At 31.9% G+C, this 18,952-nt stretch overlaps 1 protein-coding gene across 23 annotated transcripts in view; it reads left to right on the top strand.

Annotated features, from left to right (window-relative positions):
* The window catches only part of RBM26 (RNA binding motif protein 26), a 92,158-nt gene extending 74,664 nt beyond the window's left edge, over nucleotides 1–17,494 (top strand). For 16 of the 23 annotated variants that reach the window (XM_037799726.1, XM_037799739.1, XM_037799733.1 and 13 more), the window contains 3 exons: nucleotides 6,914–7,027; nucleotides 8,635–10,514; nucleotides 14,319–14,438. In XM_037799726.1, coding sequence (XP_037655654.1) covers nucleotides 6,914–7,027; nucleotides 8,635–8,724 — 204 coding nt within the window. In that variant the 3' untranslated portion in view covers nucleotides 8,725–10,514; nucleotides 14,319–14,438. Of the gene's footprint in view, nucleotides 1–3,171; nucleotides 3,213–6,913; nucleotides 7,028–8,634; nucleotides 10,515–14,318 lie in introns of those variants that run through there. The other 7 variants (XM_037799731.1, XM_037799732.1, XM_037799727.1 and 4 more) reach the window with 7 other exon arrangements.
* The last annotated feature ends 1,458 nt before the right edge of the window (nucleotides 17,495–18,952 follow it).

The following is an 18,952-nucleotide window of genomic DNA, read 5'->3' on the forward strand; positions in this document are numbered from 1 at the left end:
GCATAGTATTTCAAGGCAAAAATATAGGAATTAGGTAATTGAGACATTAAAATATGGATGAATAGTAAGAAATTTTCCTCAGAAAAGAAATTTAAATATTATAAGGAATAAAAAATAATAAGCAAAACACTTTTAGATTTAGGTTATGATGGTTATGGTTTGACTGTGGTTAATTTGAAGATTGTACCTACTACTTTATTTTCTGTTTTCCTATTTTGTCTGTCACTACCCCAGTGTACTAAATTTGAGTAAGTACCCAAACAGGACAGAAGGAAGTAGCCTCTTCCTATGACTGATCATAGTGTTATTTTTCCTACTCTTAATTGTTTCTGTACCTTTGCGGGGAGCCTAGGATCCAGTATCAGAATAGTGATAGTTAAATTCCTATTTTAGAATAATCAGTCCCAAAGATGAAATGCTACAGTCCACACTAAGTATATTTTGTTAGATCAAAGGAAGGAGAATTAATCTTATTTTACTGACCCTTTTTTTCTTTTTTAATGCAATTTTATTGAGATATAATCACATAACATACTCATACAAAGTGTGCAATCAGTTATTCACAATATCATCATATAGTTGTGCTTTCATCACCACAAACTTTGAACTTTTTCATTACTTCCAAAAATAAAATGAAAGTTAAAATAAAACGAATACCCAAAACATCCCATTTCCCTCCTCCCCCCATTGTTCATTTACTTTTTTTTAATACAGTATAATTGAGACATATTCACACACCCTGCAGTCATCCACAGCATACAGTTAGTCACAGCACCATCATACAGTTGTGTGTTCATCACCAGAATCAAGTTTTGAACCTTTTCCTTACTCCAAATTAAAAATAAAAGCAAAAAAGAATCCCTAAATCTTTCCATCCCCTCTATCCCACCCTATTCTTCATCTAATTTTTGTACCCATTTTTCAATTCATCTGTCCATATACTAGATAAAAGGAGTGCGAGGCATAAGGTTTTCAGTCACAGAGTCACACTATGCAATCTGTATAGTAATACAGTCATCTTCAAGAATCAAGGTCACTGCAGTTAGACAGCTTCAGGTATTTCCTCTAGCCAGCCCTCTAAAGACTAAAAGGTGATATCTATATAGCAATAAGAATAACCTCCAGAGTGACTCTCAACTTCATTTGAAATCTCTCAGCCACTGGAACCCTACTTTGCTTCGTCTCTCTTCCCCTTTTTGGTCAAGAAGATCCTCTCAGTCCCACAGTGCTGGGTCCAGGCTTATCTCCAGGAGTCATTTCCTGTGTTGTCAGAGGGATTCACACCACTGGGAGTCAAGACTGACCCATTTTTGACACCTTTTCCCCAACTCCTAGCAGTTGTTAAGATTTACTCATTCAAAACCTCTAAGTTACTTACAACAGTGCCTGGAACAGTCTTAAATGTTAGCTGTCATTATCGTTGTTGTGCTTTTTTTTTTAGAGGAGTTATTGTTTAATCAATGAAACTGAATGGAAACAAGATAGAATAGAAGGTTTTAAGACTCTTACTCTTTAGACTTGAAGTTAGAAGCATTGAATTGGGTTCCTAGAGGGTAGTGCAGCATCATCAGTCAAAAGTTGATGGGGCTGACTGAGTTAATAGTCAGTTTATAGCAAAATAGATTCAAGAGTAATCAAATCATGTTTGATTTGAGTTTTTTGGTTTGTTTTTACTACTTCATTTAGTAGTTATTAAGTATTGCTATTTCATGCACACTGTGCTATCAAAATGAGTAAATCCCAGGTCTGAAGCTTGTGAGAAAATGGCCACAAGGCTTGAACTCAAGAGTTAAAGGAATGGAAGTCTTTCCTTGTGAGTCCTAAAAATTTGATTTTACATTTTTTTAATTACTGTGGTAATTTAATGTAACTCCTGCCTAAATACTGTATACTGTGGTTATTACTGACATTAATAAACTTGCTTTTAGCCTTTTATAAATTAGTTCTATCATTATTGTTACTAAAATTTAAGGTACGCTAGGACTGCAGGTTCAATTCTCTTGTAATTATCTATAACTCCAGGCAGTTTTCCCCACTCTGTTTTTGCAGAATGCTGATCTGCAAGAGCTATACTGCTACAACAATACAGTCATAACTGTTATATCTGATTTTCTTGTTAGATAAATTTGTGAAAAGCTGCATTCCATGTGCTCCATTTAGAATCACAATCTTAAATGTCTCTGAGAAGTCAGGAGGTAAACAAGCATATTTAATTTCCTCAAAACGATTAATATTTGCAAAATATTATCAGTTACCCCACCAGCATTTGCATTTCCTTGATTTTCTTATAAATTATTTTGAAAGATTGAAGAACATGAAAGATGAAGAAGTTTTAGAGAAAGATTTAGTATTATTAAGAGTACAATTCCCCAATGAATTATTATATATTTCTAGAACTAGATAAGCTTATTCTGAAGTTTATAAATGTGCACACGCACATATATATGTATGTATATGTGTGTATGTATATGTGTGTGTTTGTGTGTGTTTGTGTAATCTGCCAGGAATATAAACCTATTCCTGTTTTAATAAAAGCTATGGAGACGTTCAATTTTTAAAATGAGAAATAGACTTTATCATATTGAGTATTTAAAGAAAGGTGAATTTTTTTCCTTATTCTATTTCTGTTATTTCCTAATATTGAACTCTGTTCCCTTCTGGAATAAATACAATTTAATTTTATTTTCCTTTGATAAATCACTGAAGTCTGTTGAAAAAAATTTTTTTAATTGGTTATCCTTTAAATGGATTTTCACAAGTATGATTGTTTTGTAGATTTTGGGGGTACACTGTTTTCATCAAGTATCAGTATCACACTGGCTTTATAAAAAAATAATGGGAAGTTTTTATCTTTTTCTTTTTTCTTTTTTCCCTGAGAAAATTTAAGTAGCATTGGATTTGTAGCATTTGTGTTTCTTAAAAGTGTAATAACTGAAACTGTCATAATCTAATGATTTTTTTAAACCATGTATCTTTTTAAAAACTGTCTTTTCTGTAAACTTGGTTTGCTTAGTTTTGTTTTCAGTTTAGTACTTTGTCAGTTTTTTTCAAAAATTGTCTTTTCATATAGATTTTCAACTGTATTTGTATTGAGATGAGCAAATTTAATTTTGTCATCTGAGATTATTTCCCCTACTCTCCTTTTTACATTTTGTCTATTTTTACATTTAGCCCCAACTCCCACCTTCATGACCCACTACCACCTTGTTCAGGTGAGCATCCTATAGAGCACATTTAAACATGATATTCTTTACTAGAGTTTTGTAAATAGTTAAGAATTTCCATTTTAAAAGTACCTCTTAACAGAATGCTTGAAGAACTCTAGAACTCTAGAACCATTGCTATGAAAACCACTGATCTAGTTTGTAGTATTTTTATGTGACAGTAATTAAGACAGTATGATACTGGACTTGGCCAAAAGATTCCAAAAATCACAAGGACAAAATAATATCAGAATAATCAAGAGTTTTCTGTAAAGGATAAGAAATGATTTTGAATTCACTATGAAATAAATAATAAAAATAATATAATAATTCCATGGAATAGATAGATAATAGAGTAAAACAGAGTTAGAAATAGATTTAAGCTTATATAAGGATTTTAGTGGATCGCAAAGGAAATGTTTTAGATCAGGGAATAGAACAAATTATTCAGTAGTTGGTGTTGGAACAACTGACTGACTATGTACATTTTTTTTTTATATATCAAAATGAATTCAAGTTGGATCAAAGTTTTAATTTTTTCTTTCTTAATATATAAAACATAGTTAAAAAGCTAGGGAATTTTTGAAAATAATTTTAGAGTGGATAAGGCTTTTCTAGGCATGGCACAATATCCAGAAGCCATAAAAGAAAATGATAAATTTGACTATGTGAAAATTTAAAATTTCTTCATGGCAAAAACAAAAACAGAAGAAGAACAACAATCTCTTCCCCTCCAGTGCATCAGAAACAGAGTAAAAATCCAATTGGGGAAAAAGTAGTTTGCCGTAAATATGACAAAAGGCCAATTAGAAAAATTCAAGCAGGCTGGATCTTTTTTTTTTTTTAATGCAATTTTGAGAAATATTCACACACCAAATAATCTATCTGTACCGGCCAGATCTTAATAAAAGTCAAGAAACATTTTATTCCTGTAGAAGTTATGCAAGATGTATAAATACATGAGGTTGTTCATGTTCATGAATAAAACATTGGTTTAACTATGTTAAATGTATAGTGTATATGTAGCCATTCAGTAAATGTGACAGCTGTTGGCATGGATGTGGCGAAATAGCTAAGCAAAATTTGGCAAGTTATAAAATCAGTAAAGTATGTTTCCATAAATATGTCATATATGTTTATACACATGTGCATAGAAAATTATTTTAGTGTATGCATAGAAAACTGTTTGTAGGACTTTATTCCAAACTCTTCATAGAATAGTGGTTATCTCTTAGGGGTGGGATGCTCTTGGATTATGATCTTTTATTTTGTGTGACCTGGAATTTCTGGAGTTTTAAAAATTAAAATGATGGGTCGTAGGTCAAATTTTTTTTCTTAACAATTTTATTCACACACCATACAATCCATCCTAAGTGTCAATCTGTGGCTCTTGGTGTAATTACTTAGTTGTAGCTGAAATTTTTAAACTTGGAAGATTTTATGTTGCGAATTACCTGAAATACTGGCTTATTGAACTCTTGTGTTTACTAATTATGAAAAACAGAATTTTTATTGAAAATAATTTTGGGATATAATGTTTCTTATAACATCATCTTAGAAATGTATAGTTTTCTTGAATAAATCTGTATCTTCAAAAAGCAAAAACTCAGTTATTGCAAAGTTTACACAGTTTAATAGGCAAAAGTTTCTGATAGAGCAAAGTCAATAAGAAGTTAAATGTACCTAGGTTGAAAAATCATCCTGTGAATAATTTTAAAATTGAAACTCTAGAGAGTCATAGACTCACCTTATAAATATGAAAAATTGTGTGCTGAATGTAGAGATTTATGAAGTTAGGTCATCAGAAATTTTTTTCAGAAACTTGTTATAGGAAGTGTCAGTAACATTTTTTTTTGCCTTTTTTAGCTGAACGAAAAAGCGAGCATTATGAGTGGGCATTTTTCATGAAACAATTGGAATTCCTTACAATAATATATATTTTAAGTAATCGGTATAATTTCAAAAAATTATAAGTTTCTGAACTTAAATATCATATATGAGTTCTTTAAAAACTTCTAGCTGTGTATGGCATTGTGATGAAGCCATGGACTAAAAACTGCTGAGCTGCATTTTAATAGGCATGAAGTCTTAAATTTGTCATAAATTTATATGTACAGATTTGAAATTTATACCTAGGGATTTCACTATCACACAACTCATAATCAGATGTCAGTGAACTAGTAATTGTTTCTACATTTCACATTATGCTATACTTTGAGATTGTACTACTATAAATCTTCTGTGACTGAGTTATTTCAGCATGTTGCTAACATTGATTTATATTAGTTCATGTTACCTTAATTTAAATGCACTATTTCAAAACCAACCACTTAATGTAGCAAGCACTTAGACTTGATTATATCCTAAGCTTCAACTTTTATCGTTTTCAATTATATAAGCTATGTAGGAAATACTGTGTTTTGCAATAGGAAAGTTTACCATATTTTTTCATCACTGAGATATTTATATTTGCTAATATTGATACATCAAGAAGTTTATAGTAATTGGGATCAGTTGATATAATTTGAAAATATTTGATGCTTTACACATGCAAAATTATTCTCATTTGTCAGCTGATAAGCATGTAAAAAGATATTCAATCTCATTATCCACTAGGGAAATGCATATCAAAACCACAATGAGATACCATGTCACAGCCACAAGGATGGCTCTTATTTAAAAAAGAAAATATCAGAAAATAACAGATGTTGGAGAAGATGTGGAGAAATTGGCACTCTAATGCATTGTTGGTCTGAATATAAAATGATGCTACCGCTGTGGAAAGCAACATGGCAGTTCCTCATAAAGTTAAATATAAACTTACCATGTAACCCAGCAATTCTCCTCCTAGGTATATACCCAAAGAAAGTGAAAACTGGGTCTCAAACAGATACTTGTGCACCAGTATTCATAACAGCATTGTTCACAATAGCTAAAAGATGGAAACAACCATCAACAAACAAAGAGTTAAACAAAATGTGGTACTTAACACACAATGATATATTATTTGGCTTAAGAAGAAATGAAGTTATGAGACATGCTTGCAGCATGGATGAACCTTGATAATATTATGCTGAGTGAAAGAAGCAAGGCACTTACATAAAATATCTGAAATAGCAGAGTCACAGAAACAGAAAATAGATTAGAGGTTACCAGGGGATGGGAGAATGGGGAGTTTTTGGTTTGTGGGTATAGTGTTTATAATTAAAAATTAATAAATAAAAAATTGTTTGTGAAGGGTTTCCGGTTAATATTTACCAAATATACTACTTGAGAATTAACAAAGAAAATGCAATAAAATATGTTTAGCTGTTGATTCTGATTTAGACTTTGACTCAGAAGCTACAGCCAGGACCTTGAAGTGTCTTGAATAACAGTTTTCATTGTAATTGTAAACACGTAGACATTGTTTTTTTGAGTCAGATATTGGCCAGTAGTGAACAAGCTCTACTCAGTCTTATGAGAAATTGCTCTTGTTTTCTTTTTAAATGAATGCCCAATCACTAGGCTGTTTTTAGAAGTAAATAACCATAGAAAATTAAATTGTAAATTATAATGAATAATAAATTGAGAAGTAAACAACCACAAGCAGTGAATAAGACAACTGTCTTCACTTGTGTTTAGCTGTTTTTATTTAAATAAATTTATGAAATTCAACTTTCTTCATAAATTATTAATGTTCCATATTCCAATGTTCTTAATTGTTTCAGGCTGCAGTTCATGGAGCTCGTTTCAAAGGGCAAGATCTAAAACTGGCGTGGAATAAACCAGTAACTAATATTTCAGCAGTTGAAACAGAAGAAGTTGAACCTGATGAAGAGGAAGTATGTTTTCTTCACCCACTTGTTTTTGCTCTTAGGTGTTCATGGTTTTTGTGTAAAATGTGATTTTTATGGCTATGATTTTAACATTAAAACTTTCATTCCTGTGCCATATTCCAGGCAGGGGATATAAGAAATGCAATCAACTTTAAATTTTCTGGATTAATGAGAAGAACTGTAGATTGCTAATCCAAAGAGAATATATGAAAATCATATATATACTCATTTTTCATTTACTCTTAGAAGATAATCATTAATTAGATTTTTGTTCACAGGAAGTCTTGTAACATTTTGAGTTTTAGGCTGTCTATTCTACTCAATTGCGTTAACATTTCAGCTTTCCATTATTTTAATTTGTATCTTTTCAGTTCACTAGAATGAATGCCTGCTATATTGTAGATACTGTGATAGGCACAAAAATGAATAAGACACGGTCCCTATCATCAAGGAGCTTATAATTTGGAAAGGGGTTGGTGGCAAACACAAACTAATTATAATAAAAGGCAGACTGATATGCTGAATACAGATTTGAACAACATGCTGTGGGAACCCAGAGGAAGGTGTGATTGTTTTTGTCCAGAAGAATCTTGAAGGAGATGTGACAGTGGAGCCAGGCCCTAAGTGAAAAGAAAGCTTTACATAACCAAGAATAAAGTTGAGAAAGGCATTTTAGGTAGGGGAATAAACTTCAGGAAAGGTGTGGAACAGTGCGTTTTTCTTGAGTAACAGCAATTAGTCTTATGGCTGAGAAGTGTGGGTATCTAGAACAATGAAGTAGGGGAGCCCTTTGAGACCACAGACTTAGAAATAAGCAACTCTATTTTGTTTAATCATGAAATAAATTGTAGAAAAAACATTAAGGAAGTTAAGAAATCAAGGTAAGGTGGGAAATTAAATGATTCCATATTTTATCTGTTAAATATTCATAAATGGCACATTTCGTTTGAAGGGCATTTAAAGGCTCTTATGCATATCCATAGTCAAATGCAAGAATAAAATGTATATTTTGAAACTCATATACATGATTTGTCATTTTATATTTTAGATTATACCTTTGTCCTTCCATGAGTTTGAAATGAATGGGGAGAAAAGCAGGAGAGCTCCTGGTATTAGGTATTTTGAAAAGTTTGAAAAAGCAGTCTTTGAGAAGTTTTTATGAAGGCAATGGGGAAAAGAAAGGAATGCTATAGAAAATGTTTATTACATTCAGTAGAAGAAAAATCGTGGTGGAATTTTATGCAGATTAGAGGTTGATTTAGTTAGATGAGGCAAGTCAGAGAGGAGTTAATGATATTTTCTTTAAAAAAAAGTATTGAGCAATATTTTGAAGAATAGAAGCTGGCATAATTTGGTGAAGAGAGGCAGGAAAAGGGCATGTACAAAGGCTTTCTTTGGTACTTAGGGACTGTTTCATGCAAGCAATAGGATAGATACACTAGGGAAACCATTGACTGCATAAAGGTTGCTTTTCTTTGTTTCTTGAATGTTGTAGCTATAAAAATACCTTTGTGTTCGACTCTGTTGAGAGAGATCAGTATTTAAAAGTATCACCTTTTTTCTTTTCTTTTCTTTTCTTTTGGGTAAATTCCTAAATACATTTTAACCTAAAGTTTCAGGAAGAGTCTTTGGTGGATGACTCATTACTTCAAGATGATGATGAAGAAGAAGAGGACAATGAATCTCGTTCTTGGAGAAGATGATTTGACTGATCATTGATCTGCATATGCTAGAACTCTACCTGTGTTTCATTAGTATTATCTAATGTACTTTTACATATTTGTAAAAACAATTTTTGGTAAAATGTGATGAAGATGGATTTCACAAATAGACAAAAGAGAAGAAAACTACCTTCTGATCCTGTATTTTGAAAGATGGATGTTTGCATTTTATTTCAGTAAACAATTGCTAAAGGCATCACACTAGAAACATATGCAATGTTTTTATTACATACTTCTACTGAAAAATACAGAATTCCTTGGGTTCTTTGTAATTTAATGAATAGGTCTGAAAACTTATGACCAATACTTGTTAAATTTAGAGGATTTTTGTTTTATTCCAAATAAGGAATGAATTTGCATTTAAAAACTTAATGAATGTTTTCAAAAGTGAATAGATAACATAGTAACTAAAGTCTTCAAGTTATGTATTCATAATATTACATAGTAGTATGCTTAGGCTTTACTATGTATTAGCCTTTTGTTGGACTTGTGTATGTATTTTACCACATGGGTTTTAATGATAATGGTGTATGACTGCTTTGCATATGAGTCCTTACGCGTTCAGATGTTAAAAATAAAGTGGAATGGTCTTTTGAAAAGAAAAGAAGAGGGAAAAGAAAAAGCAATGACCAAAAAGAAAAAGAAAAAGAAAAAGAAAAAAAAAAAAAAAAAGGCCAAGACAATGTTCCTTGATTTAAAAAAAAGAAAAAAAAAAGAAAAAAAATTAAAATAAATAGACCATTCCAGATGGTGATCTACCCTTCCCCTCAATTATCACAAAAGGAGCTATAATCACTAACTTATCCATAATAATAATGGTTACTGGTACCTTTACAATAATGTACAATCCAATGTTTCAAATTTATACTACTTCAGTTTGGTTTGATCCTATAAATTTTCAACAAATGTCTTAAAATTTAAAAGCAGGCTGATTAGTTTGGAACCAGACTTCAAGTAGAGCTAACATTTGATGAATAAGAAAACATCACATTACATTTTGGATGTATGAAAGAAAACTTGACCATTTGAAGATATATGAATAAAGAAATGTACTATAGATACTACTTTAGGAAAACACTGTTTGGTAAGTGTTCCAGTCTGATATTTTAAGTGTGCATTTCCTATACTTGTATAAAAATCTTTGACATTTGCACAAATATTGTGATTTTTAGATGAATTTCTCTGGCAAGTGAATGTTAACATTGAAAGTTGACAAGTTTCCAGGAAATAAATGAGATCTTTGTAGAATGAGGGGGTGGGAGGATACATATTTATCTTTTAAAATTCATCATTATGATTACAAGTATTTCTGCCCCTCCTGAGATTATAGCCATTATTTAAAAAGTCCCATTTTTCAAATCACTTTCTTCCCATGACTTCACAATCACAAACTAATTCCACCACCGCCATAGTTTTCCTCCTAATGGAGTAACTTATGGATGCCATTCTTTTCCTTCTTTTATCCACACTTGGGTTAAGGTTGTGTATATGTTCTTGATGGTAATACTGTTTCATAGCAATGTTGTAGCTTGCAATTGGTGTACATATTTATATTTAAAATTTCAAACTCAGACTTCAAATGTGAAAATAGTGACATTCCCCCAAAACTTCTTTTCTGTACTTAGATCTGTGATATATTTTTATATAGTCTCTTGAATGTTGACTATGTGCTATTCTGATTCATTAGGTAAGTGTGTTTTCTTTTCTTTTTAGTAGTCGTGAAAGGTGCCAAATTGGCAGAGGCTCACGTTTCTTCTCTTTACACCAAACAGGTATTACAAAGAAAGTAAATCTTTCAAAAGCCAGTTAAATCTCCTTGCTGATTTTTGGCTTTATAATTTGATGAGTACCTTTAGCCTGTTTTAAAAATTATTGTAAAATTCCCTTTTAATGTAATGGAAATAACCTACTCTGTTTATTAATATCTGTACGTAGCTAATCAATTTCCCTAGTCTAGAATTCTGTAATAACCTAGACTTACAATGTTTTAAGCCATGTTGATTTGAATCAGAAGACAAGCATGTTTCAGTTTGGTCCCAGAGTATGAGGATTAAATATTAGTAATATTCATTAGGTTCACAATTGTCTTTTTATTAACATTAATATAATTTTAATTATAAATATTAGTATTTCATTGCTATTGGATTTTTAAAATCAATGGGTGTGTTTATAAAGACTTAGTACTCTACTTGTACCTTTATGTTAAACTTTAAGATATCCCTTTAAAGTATTTTTTAATTCCCATTTTACAGATAAGGAAACTTAGGCTAATAGAGTGACTTGCCCAAAGTCACAGTTAGTAAGTGGAAGGACTGGATTCAAATGCAGACATTTTGCTTTCAGTCCCAACTTTTTTTTTTTTCCTTTACTTTGTCTCGCTATCTCCTGATTATTCACTGAGCATGAGATTGTGTTTACAGTAAATGTGATAGCTCTTACCTCAAAGATACTACTGTACAAAATCAGTAGATTTTTTTGGTCATTAGCCAGTTCATACCTTTACCCTCCCTTTTAATATGGCATTTTGTTCATATCTCTGTTACAGTACTTATGTTGTAATATAATTTATCTGGTTTATATGTTTGTCTTCCCCACTAGATTGCAAGCTCCTAAAGGAAGGGGGACCATGTCTTATTCATCTTTTTTTATCTCTAGTGCTTATCACAAAGCCTGGATCATAGGGGGCACTCATGTTTGTTGGATGAATTAATGAATGAATGCATACTTAAATCTCCAATAAAGGAGTGACAATTACCTCCCTTGTTAATTCTTATCAATTTTTCAAAAATCTCCTTGAAGGTCTTCTCAGTTATTGGACCATTTTGCTAAACAATTGATACAGTTAACTTTCTCACCAGTGGGGTCACAAGTACTGCTGGAGGTAAATACATGTAGTCTTAGTGGAATTTCCAGAACAATTAAGAAGGCATTAATGTTTTGGAGTACTAAGTATTATGGTCAGTTTCAGGGGTGAGATTAGAAATGCTTAAAGCTGTCAATCTAGTCCATCTCACTGGTTTTATATCTCCAAAGATGACCTAGTGTAAAGTACTAGACAATGGTTAAGAGATTTAGCTTTTGGTCCCAGCTCTGCAGCTAACTCTGTGGCCTTGGATGACTCTTTTAACATTTCCAGGGCTGTTTCCTTGTCTGTAAAATGAAAGGGGTTGGACTAGATGATCTTTGAGGTCCCTTTCACTCTCTGGTTCCCCTGGTGGTATTAGTGTTTGATCTAAAATAATTTAATATATCTGAACTTTCTCCCTATCTGTTGTTGCTATTGTTATTTCTATCATCTTGTCAGTGGTAACAACTTAGATTTGGTTATAATTCATATAATGTCTCTTGGTACAGTTTTGTATATGGTGTTCCCAAATGCTTGCATTCACTGGCACAAATTCTATTCAACCTGTAAAATACAGGTTAACTTCTTTATTCACTAGCATTTACTCTCCCTAATGATAACTTTTCCTTTTGCTTCTAAACTCAAAGTCTAAAAATAAAAGTATTTGCCGATAATGCAGATAGTTCTACCAGTACAGATTTCAAGCCCTCCTTTTCATCTCAGTTTACTTTACTCTTTCCTTTTATATCCTGCTACCTAAATCCTGAACAAGTATTTAATTCTACAGCTTTCCTAACAAGTTCTGTGCCTTAATAGAGATCTGAGCTGTGTAAGATGAGTTGTAGGTGGGAAAAGGATTGAGGACAATGTAGGTAGCTAGTTGCAGGGGAAAAAAAAAAATGAGGGAAATTATATTTTACTGATCAAAAGATTGATTAGGATTACCTCAAGGGATGGTTGAGTTGTCATTTTACATTTTCACTCAGTATTTTATGTCTCAACTTAAAGAGTGTTGTTTTAAATGTACTGGATAATTGTAACATTTTAAAAATTAAGTATTTAACTGATGCCCAGAGCATTTAATGAAAACATGTTGTAGGATGGGAGAGTATTCCATAGCTTTTGTTTTATTGTAATATGATCAAATGTAACAACCAATAGTTTACTATAGAACAAGACTTCACTGTTTTAGCTGATTACCTGTAGAAAGTATGACTGAGCTTATTTGAAGGGAATATCTTGTTGTTAGAACTGTTGTGGGGACTGTATTTCCAATCTTACTTGGAACAGTAATTAGTGGCTTATATAAAGGTTACAAAAAGAAAGTAGACAGTTGCTTGTTTGGTGTGTTGAAATATTGATGACCACTTAGAGTATTATATAAACTTTATCAATCAATATTTTCTTTCATTTTCCCCCTTACATATCATGTAGACTAATTTTCAAAAATTAGTTGTAGTCCTTTTAGAATTTATATAAATATTTTTAAGTTTTTTTTCTTCCCTTATGAAAGTCTTTTAGCCTTTTGAAACAAATACATCCTGCATGAAATGCTGTTTAAGTTGTTCTGCTGGTGTCTCTTTCAAGTCTTTTCTTGTTCTTCTAAAACCCTATAAATTAAAGATAGAAATTTAATCTAGAATTAAATCACCAGTGTACAGTATTTGTAAGGCAAAGTTTTTCTTTCTCCCATATCTCAGGAACTACCTTGTTCTTGTTAATTTCTTGAACTGGCTAGTTAGTTACTCGAAGGTATGTTTTCAGCCCTTACAGGCCTATAGGGAAGAGGATAGTGTTTTTTCTTTCTGCTTATTATATATCTGTAATATGACAGCAGATAATCTTCCAAATAGCTACCTAAAAGTCATGTGAAAGAAAGAAATCTTGGTGGACTTTTAACTTGACTGCTGTTCTTTATAATTCCTAATGAAAATATCATACTTGTTTGGTAGAAAAGGTTCCTAATTTGGTAAATAACTTTCTTGCAGTTTATCAGTATTCTGTGCTCATTATTTAGTGTAACTGAAAGCATTTTTAAAATTTTACTTCTTTTATATCAACTTATACTTGCTCCTTCCTAACTCCTTTCCACCCTGCATCTCCGTTTATTTTATCCATCCACTCATCTTCTCATCATCCGAGTTAGTCTTCCTCGGTACAGCTGGCACTGTCTCATTTTATTGTGCTCTCTTTTATTTTAACTTTTGTTGTTGTTGTTGACCTTTGTCCTCAGTAAAGAATTTTGACCTATAGTGTGATTAAATAATGGAATGATTATCATATGGAATTCGGGGAAGTTAGAGATACCTTGCAATTACTTTGAAATCTTTGGGAAACTTAAAATTGTTCTTGCTTTCATTTTATTTACAATATCTTGGAATTTGTTCATGATTTCTTAAAATTTCTTTGCCTACTCATACCTCTGTGAAAGTCAGCTATCTGGTCAGTTATTCGATTTCCTAACCAAAATTTTAGATCATAGCCCTGTTGTAGTGCTGTCATCTTTGCAGCTTAATGTTTGAGGGAGCATGATGCAGAGGGGTTTTGTTAAAATCATTTTAACCCAAAGCTGATTCCATTTTTTAATTTGTCTGCAACTTTGGTTTTGATTCTTTCCTCAGATAGATTTTTTTTAATGTTTAGAAAAGCTGGGGATCAATTTATGGTATGATTCAGTTTTTATTTTTATTTCCTATTTTCAAAAATTTTTAATAGTCTTCTCTTTTTCCAGCAGAGAGAGATCATCATTGCCTGAATTTAGCTTTGTGACTACAACAGCAAGACCATGTTTCTGTCTGGAGACGACTGTTACAATATCAGCTTACCAATAAATATGTTTTCCCTTTTTCAATTTGAATAGATGTTTACATGTACTGTAATTAGCATTTTATCTTTGCAATTCTCAAGGGTACATCTAAGTCCAGAGTGTAACTGAGTATTTGCTTTGTCTGACATTATTCTTAAATGTTTTCCCACCTTACTTATTAACCGTTTGTTTTTTAGACATTTTAGGAAGGAACAAGTCCTCTTGGTTTCCTAATATGAGTTAGGTTCAATCTCAGCCAAATTGAGAATTGTGTCTAGGGAATCTATAAAACCATGATGCTGTGTTCATTACTTTGAAAAATTTAGAATTAAGAAAATGATTAAAAAGTTAAGCATGGGTTTCATTTTAATTTTTCTGGGCTTTAGGATTTATTACTGGGGTTAGGATAGCCACTTATAATAATTTTGAACAGATGAAAACATACTTTTTACATACTGTAATAGCTTGCTTTTTCTTCTTCATATACAAACTGAAGTCATTGCCAAGGCCACCAATCTGAATACTTAAAAAAAAAATTCTTAGTTCTTCAAAACCAACAAGGAGATTGCTTTTCTTGCATTACAAGTAATAACTGATGATCTGTGGCTTATAAATACTGAAAAATCTCTATTAAATGTCTGATTTACACAGTTTTTCCATGTTTTCCTTCACTTGCAATCAAGACAGTCTTAAAAGCAAAGGGAAATAGTGTTGTATGTCTAATATTGTTAAAGACTTGATAGTTTTCCTGGTTTTTGAAAAAAGTGTATGTACAGATTACTTATGGTTTAGAAATTTATAAGGACTTTAGATTAAATCTCATCCTAAATATTGACCCAAAATATCCTTTTTATAATGGGCATCATAAAAAAGTTTTCACAAAATTCATTTCTGAGTATTCCTTCATAGATTTTCATGAGGCATTTGAGAAGTTGGAACTTAGGCTTGGTAACACCCTTTGATTATACAAGTCCAAATTATACTTGATTCTACTCATCCTTGTTTTTTTAGTTCCATCTAGTGATGCTCATTTTTTTGCTATTTTATGCAAAGTTGACTGTTCTGCAAATACTTCTTTTCTTGAGAATGCACTGCATTTGTCTTCATGAAAAAAAAGAATATAGTAAACACTTCAGTCATAATGTAAATTATCTGTGTTAATCCACACTAATTGGACACTTCTTGGATAATGTTAGGTTTGGTTTAAAGGACAAGTATGCATTTTGGAAGATCTTTTAATGTAATTATGACCTAATAGCCTTGCATTTTTTTTTCATTATTGGGGGGAGGTGGGGGGTGGTTCAGATTTCCAAACTTTGAAAAAGTGGTGGATCATCCATAACTGCTTTGCCAGATTAGTTTGGTACTTTTTCTTTTCAAGGAAAGATTCTCTGCCTCTATAACCCAAAAACACATTGTCTGAAGAGATGATGCTGTTAACAGTTTTGGTTGGAATGGATGTGGACCACATACCAGCATTCTCAACTTTATTTCGTCTTTGTTAATATTATTATTTGCTTTGCAATTAAAAACAAAATAAAGCAAAGCAAAATTGAACATGTCATCAGGAATCAGAAGTCAAGATGATTTGATTCTCATTAAGATCATTGTGCTTTTTGAAAATTGCTGTGAGATCTAGTAAGTCAATTACATACTTAAATTCCCACATGTTGATAAATTAAATATAAGGATATTCATTAATTTCCTTGAACAGGATTCCCATGGAGCTATGTAGATAACTGTACAGGATCATTTTTGTGTAATTGAATGAAAGCAGTTTACCTCTGCATGATTGCATTATGGAAACCTTTTATATATCTTTATATTTTTCAGTATACTTAGATTTTACACTATTAACTGCTCTAGTCATGCTATATTTGTTTTTTTAATAGAGTTTATAAGTATATATGCTCAAAATACAAATCAACTGAATATTTTTGGTCTTGTTTACAAGATGAATAACACTTTAAAGTGACGCAGCCCCTCAAGTGTCTTAGTAACAAGTCATTGGTGCTACAAAACCTTCCAGTGTCATTTTTGAACCTGTTGTCTAGACTTGACTAAAAGACTTTAATCTGTGATCGCTTGTGACTTATTCTAATCTAGCAACATAATTATAAAAGTGGTCTGTGGTTAGGTAAAGAACCCAGTCCACTAGAAACACCTCATAATTTAAAGATAGAATAATGCAGAATGACTGCATTGCTTATTTGTGCCCAGTGTATCCCCCGCCTTCAGGCCCCCAAATATAGTTTATTCAGTTTATCATTAGATCTTTTGATAATAGGGTGTTAATTTGACTATATTCAAAAAATAGTTCAGCATGGCTCAGTTTTCCCACATTTGAAATGGAAATTTTTTTCTTGTCCTAAAATAGAATGTAATCCTGCTCTGCTTTAAATTTTCATCTGCGTTTCATTCAAAGGAGGCCCAGTGATTCTTAAAATATTTACAAAACATTTGATGAGTTATAAAGAAATATATTATTTACACTGTATAAGTTTTGCATTGATGTATAGATTTTTGCATTGATGTATATAGATTGTTGGTTTTGTCCCCAGACTTCATTCCAGCACCCTAGTGAATGTTCTTAAGATACAATTTTTAAGTATCAGCAAAGCATTCATAGATGTTTACTTTTATTCACAGAGTCCTGAACCTGTTTTAGGTGTGATATTACACAGAACATATTTTCTGGCACAAGATTTCCTTTAATAAATGGTTTATTTTAACACAATTTCTGTGGATTGTTGAGTCTGAAAACACCAAAGGAGTCTTTTCTTGCCTGGAGACTGGATTGTTCCAGTTCTAAATACCTGTGCCCATAAGAATCCCATTTCATGAATGTGTGTTGGCATGGGGGGAAAAATTCCCTGCTCTTTGAGTGGAGCGAAAGTAATTGGTTAAGCTGTAGCAGCTTTTTTGTTTATTTTTAAAAGTGATAAAACTTGAACTGAAAAAGGTAAAACTTGAAATAGAAAACTACTCTTGTATGCTTAGAATGTTTATAGTATTAAATGTTTATGTGGGGTTATCAGCATTTTTATTTATAGTTGAATTATGTTTTGTTTGTTAAATAACCATAATGTTTATTATTTTTATATGTTGAAAAATTTTAAAATAAAATAGTCTTACTAAAAACAGTTGTTAACTTTTTAAAATTTTTCTGCATCTTACATCAATTATACATCAATTATATTAACATGGGATAGAAAGGAAAACCTGTAGCCCTGAGGCATTACAGAATTCTGAAAATGTCTATACAAGGAAGTGGCTTCCCATTGCTTAGTCCTCTCTTGTTAACCTCCATCCTCACTTGACCTAAGTTGTTCTGAATCAACTAAGATACCAATGTGTTAAGTTATTGGTCTGTAATAACTCCTTTCTTTACACATGCACAAATTCTTAATACCCTTCCCCCTAATTCTTTTCTCTTTACTGTTGTAAATTTTCTCTTGATTCTATATGAGGGCCAAAATGTTCTCCTTGTGATGAGTTGTAAGAAAACAAAAGTATACTGTGATGTCAAGGAAGGAACACCATAGATTCTGAAGTGAAGTTAGAAAAAAAGCCAGCCTCCAAAGCTATTGACAGTTCTCAAAACTCCCTCCATAATTGCACAGTTTTCATCTGAACATTTATCTAATTTGGCTTGCTTTTCCAGCATATGCATTTTGTATTTTATTGAATGACTAGTATGGCAATATTTCTTTTTTGTTTTTCATTGCAGATACACCTTGTATCATCTATAACATGGGTTAAAAAAACATGATGGTTACCTGTTCTACATTTATGAAATTGCTCTCAAGGGAAAATACATTGTCAACTCTAAGTGCATAAGTCTTGATGAAAATCTACTGAAGGGCTACTGAAAGGTTCTGGTTGTGAAACACTATTAGACCCCCTAGCTTGAGATAGTGGAGAACATTGGTTAATAAACACTGACATACCTGATAGACCTAAAAAAAAAAACGTTTGCAGATTGAGCATGCTAATGTCAGCCTTCACTTAAACTGAGCAGCATTTATGCACAAAGTGAATAAATTTGTTCTTAAAAAGATTTTTGTCAAAACATCTTTGTAAAAAAATCACGTTATCTGTTACTGTAGAGAAGCTGGAAAACTTTAAAAGGGGTAAGATGATAGCCCAACATATCACTAGACATTTTTTAAAAATGGGATTATATACTTACACTATTTTGTAGTCTTCTCACGTATGATACGTTTATATCTATGCCATTAAAAAAATTGTGTGATAGTGTATACAACACAAAATTTCACATTATAACTATTTCTAGTATACAACTGAACAATAATCAGTTACATTCACAGTATTGTGCCAACATCGCCACCACCCTTTACAAAAATTTTTTCATTATTCCAAACAAACTGCCCACTAAGCAAGTGCTTTAGTTTCCTAGGTTCCTCAAGCAAATACTATGAATTGGGTTGGCTTAAATAATGGGAACTTACTCACCTTTTGAGGCTAAAAGTCCAAATCAAGACGTCATTAAGGAGATGCTTTCTTCCCAAAGGTGCATTCTGGGACTGGGGGCCAGC

Source organism: Choloepus didactylus, chromosome 12 (genome assembly GCF_015220235.1).
Source record: "Choloepus didactylus isolate mChoDid1 chromosome 12, mChoDid1.pri, whole genome shotgun sequence".
In the NCBI taxonomy this organism is placed as follows: domain Eukaryota; kingdom Metazoa; phylum Chordata; class Mammalia; order Pilosa; family Megalonychidae; genus Choloepus; species Choloepus didactylus.